General features: G+C 33.1%; 1 protein-coding gene across 4 annotated transcripts in view; it reads right to left on the bottom strand.

Moving 5' to 3' along the window:
* The window catches only part of LOC104760627 (squamosa promoter-binding-like protein 2), a 4,638-nt gene extending 2,282 nt beyond the window's left edge, over positions 1 to 2,356 (bottom strand). Inside the window, exons 1-3 of one of the 4 annotated variants that reach the window (XM_010483581.2) lie at positions 2,207 to 2,356; positions 1,447 to 1,542; positions 68 to 631 (exon numbers count right to left, since the gene is read on the bottom strand). In XM_010483581.2, the coding sequence (XP_010481883.1) occupies positions 68 to 611 (544 nt within the window). In that variant the 5' untranslated portion in view covers positions 612 to 631; positions 1,447 to 1,542; positions 2,207 to 2,356. Of the gene's footprint in view, positions 1 to 67; positions 632 to 1,300; positions 1,410 to 1,446; positions 1,543 to 2,206 lie in introns of those variants that run through there. The other 3 variants (XM_010483582.2, XM_010483580.2, XM_010483579.1) reach the window with 3 other exon arrangements.

The raw sequence follows: 2,915 nt of genomic DNA, 5'->3' as shown, positions 1-2,915 counted from the left end.
GAATGGTTTTCACAAATCCGGTGTTTACGGTGATAGTCTTTAGCTGATGAGAGATCAATATTACAACCTTCAACTTGACAGTGAGGGGTTTGTAACCTCTGAGAAATGGGTTTTGCTTTCTTCACCGGAGAAACAGAAGATGACGCGAGGCTCACTGGAAGTCCTAAACCTTTCGCATTTTCCACTTCCCAAAAGTCTTCAAAGTATGTTCGCTTACCAAGCTTTAAACCGAGAACCGGATCACCAGAGCCAAAGGATAGTTCAAGACTTGGAGAAGTATTGATTCCCTTGGCAAACTCTTTACTGCTGCCTAATTCTCCTGGAAGACTTTCACCAGCTTCTGATGTAAAATTGTATGTTCTCACTTCAGCTGATGAAGAGCTAATGGAAGTTGACTTTGAGCTTTTGGAGAAAGCATGAGCTATATCTGAACCTGAACTACCACCATAAGCTACTGCAGCAAAGCTTGAAGAATACAGAGAGGTGCAATCAAACCCATCAAGTTCCCACTCCATTGGTATAATCTTTCTAGGAGTTTCAGCTGATGAAGCACCAAAAGATATTAAGTTTTCCCATTCCCATTGCAACGATGGCTTTGCATTACACTCCATCAGACACTGACCACCAAAATCTGAAATAATCCAAAAAGTTTATAAGAAACTAACCAGAAAATGCAGGAAAAATATAACAGAGAACCAAAATGAATTCTTTTTAGAGCCTACTTACATATGAAAGAGAATATGACAATTCTAGAACAGAATATTAGAGTCTATTTCTTCACTCTGCTAGAAACTAAAAGGTGATATATAACTCAAGTCCAACCTTAAACCAAAACAAGAAGAAAAAATGAAACCAACAAAACATATTTCTTAAGTTTAGAGCTAAAACTGTGATAAGTCTTGCAGAGCAAATCATTTTGGCCTGAATAAATAAGCAAGGTTACAGATTGAGATGTCTCAGTGAAAGTCTCATGGGTTCTCTATCACAAAACCTTCTGGTTATTCATACCAAATCTCTATACTCTTTCATCCTTTTCTTGAGAAACAAATGAGAGATTTGCTTTCTGATTAATAACCATATGATTTTAAGGAGAATCAATCACCACACACACACAAAAAAAAAAAAAAAAATCTCGAACAAGCTTCTAAGTCTTCCACTATTTTATACTATAGAACCATACTTATCTAAAAGCAAATCAAAACAAACTTGAAACGTAGGAGAACTTCCTCATTTATCTTCTCTGTTTATTTACAGAGATAAAAGGACACAGAATCAACATATCAGACACCATAAAACATACCTCAAAAGACTTATGGAATCCCAAGAAGAAGCAGAGAAATGTTCTGTTATTTTCTTTTTTAAGTTTAGAGTACCACCAACACAATTATCATCCACATTTATAACAACAGCAAACAAAACAAGATAGCATCATTTTATCATCACAACCTTATTTTGCTCACCAATAATTCACATTCATTGGATTGTGGGGGCAAAAACCCTTCAAGATGTAGGACCCTTCTTTCACCATTTCATTATCAAAAGCTGTTTACAGATGGGGAATTTAACTACTCAGCTGTCAAAATCATCCCTTTAATATATATATATATATATTACATTCCGTAACATTTTTGGTATACTATATAAAACAAACTTACCAAAAGGTATCTACTTTTTCACCAACACATCTAACAAAATCAGTAATTTACAAAAATCTAAGAGATCATGAACCAAACCCAGTAAAGTTTTTTTTTTCTTTTTTTTTGGCTATATAACCTTTTTTACACAATTTATTTTGGGAATGAGATCCATAGGACTAATGGGAAAGAGCAACATTTGTTTTTAACCTTGTAGAGAGAAAAAAAAGTTGGTGTTTTCGTAAACCAAAAAAAGGGATATTAGGGTTTTAGATTTCATCAATAGATATCACTTTTTTACTTCCATGAATGATTGTGATGCTATTTTGTAGGTAGTGAAAATAAAAATGGAAATAGAGATAGGGGAGAAAAATAATAAAGTAGCAAAATCTCAGCCGCAAATGATACAATGGATGTCTCACCATTTTTGGTAATATTATCATTTCTTTCACAACTTTTTTTTTTCATCTTCTCAAGCTAAGTAAATACCAAAAATATCTACTTTAGGGTCTATAAGATTTGCAAGAAACCAAAAGCATAATGTAAATTATACAAAAATAAAAGATTGGTACCTGACAATTAGAGAAGGATCTCGTCGTCAATAGAGTAAAGCTTTCATTTGTTGCCTTACAATGAGAGAGAGAGAAGAACTAGAGAGACAGAGAAAATGAGAGAGAGAGAGAGAGAGAGGGAGCATGTGGTGTGAGCAAAGCTAAGTACCAAGTTGGAAGATGTGGAGGGGTCAAACTACTTTCATCAGCTTAAACTTTTTTTTTGGACGATTCATTTCACTATCGAGGAAAAAAAGCAAAGTATTTATTATGTATAAGAAAACTTTATAGTGTAACACAATAACCAAAGAAATAGAAAAATAAGCAAAATGTCATATGGAGGGTTAAAAAAATTGATGTGTGATTTTCACAGATCAAAGAGCGTCAAAATCAAGACAGCCCATGCTTATTGTTGTTATATTAATATTTGTTTTTTTTTTTTTTGGATTCAAATGACACTGACACTCTTTAGTTCAGGAGTTAAAGTTTTTTTTTATTGATTTACATCATAAGTTGTGTTATTTTTAAACTATTTTATCACAGAAAATAAAAGTTGGTTGGAGTTATCATTGTGCTGGAGGACAACCGTTCAGCAGGTATGGCTCAATTATATTATAAGAAAATTAGATCCAATGGGAAATATAAACTTTGTTTATTAAGAGTGTGGTCATATGTTTTATTTGGTCCATGATCTTCTATATATTATATAATATACACAACTATGACATTC

The sequence above is a fragment of the Camelina sativa genome, chromosome 18, assembly GCF_000633955.1.
Source record: "Camelina sativa cultivar DH55 chromosome 18, Cs, whole genome shotgun sequence".
Classification (NCBI taxonomy): Eukaryota; Viridiplantae; Streptophyta; class Magnoliopsida; order Brassicales; family Brassicaceae; genus Camelina; species Camelina sativa.
The sequence above is the reverse complement of the archived record's forward strand: the minus strand, read 5'-3'. Positions and strand labels throughout refer to the sequence as shown.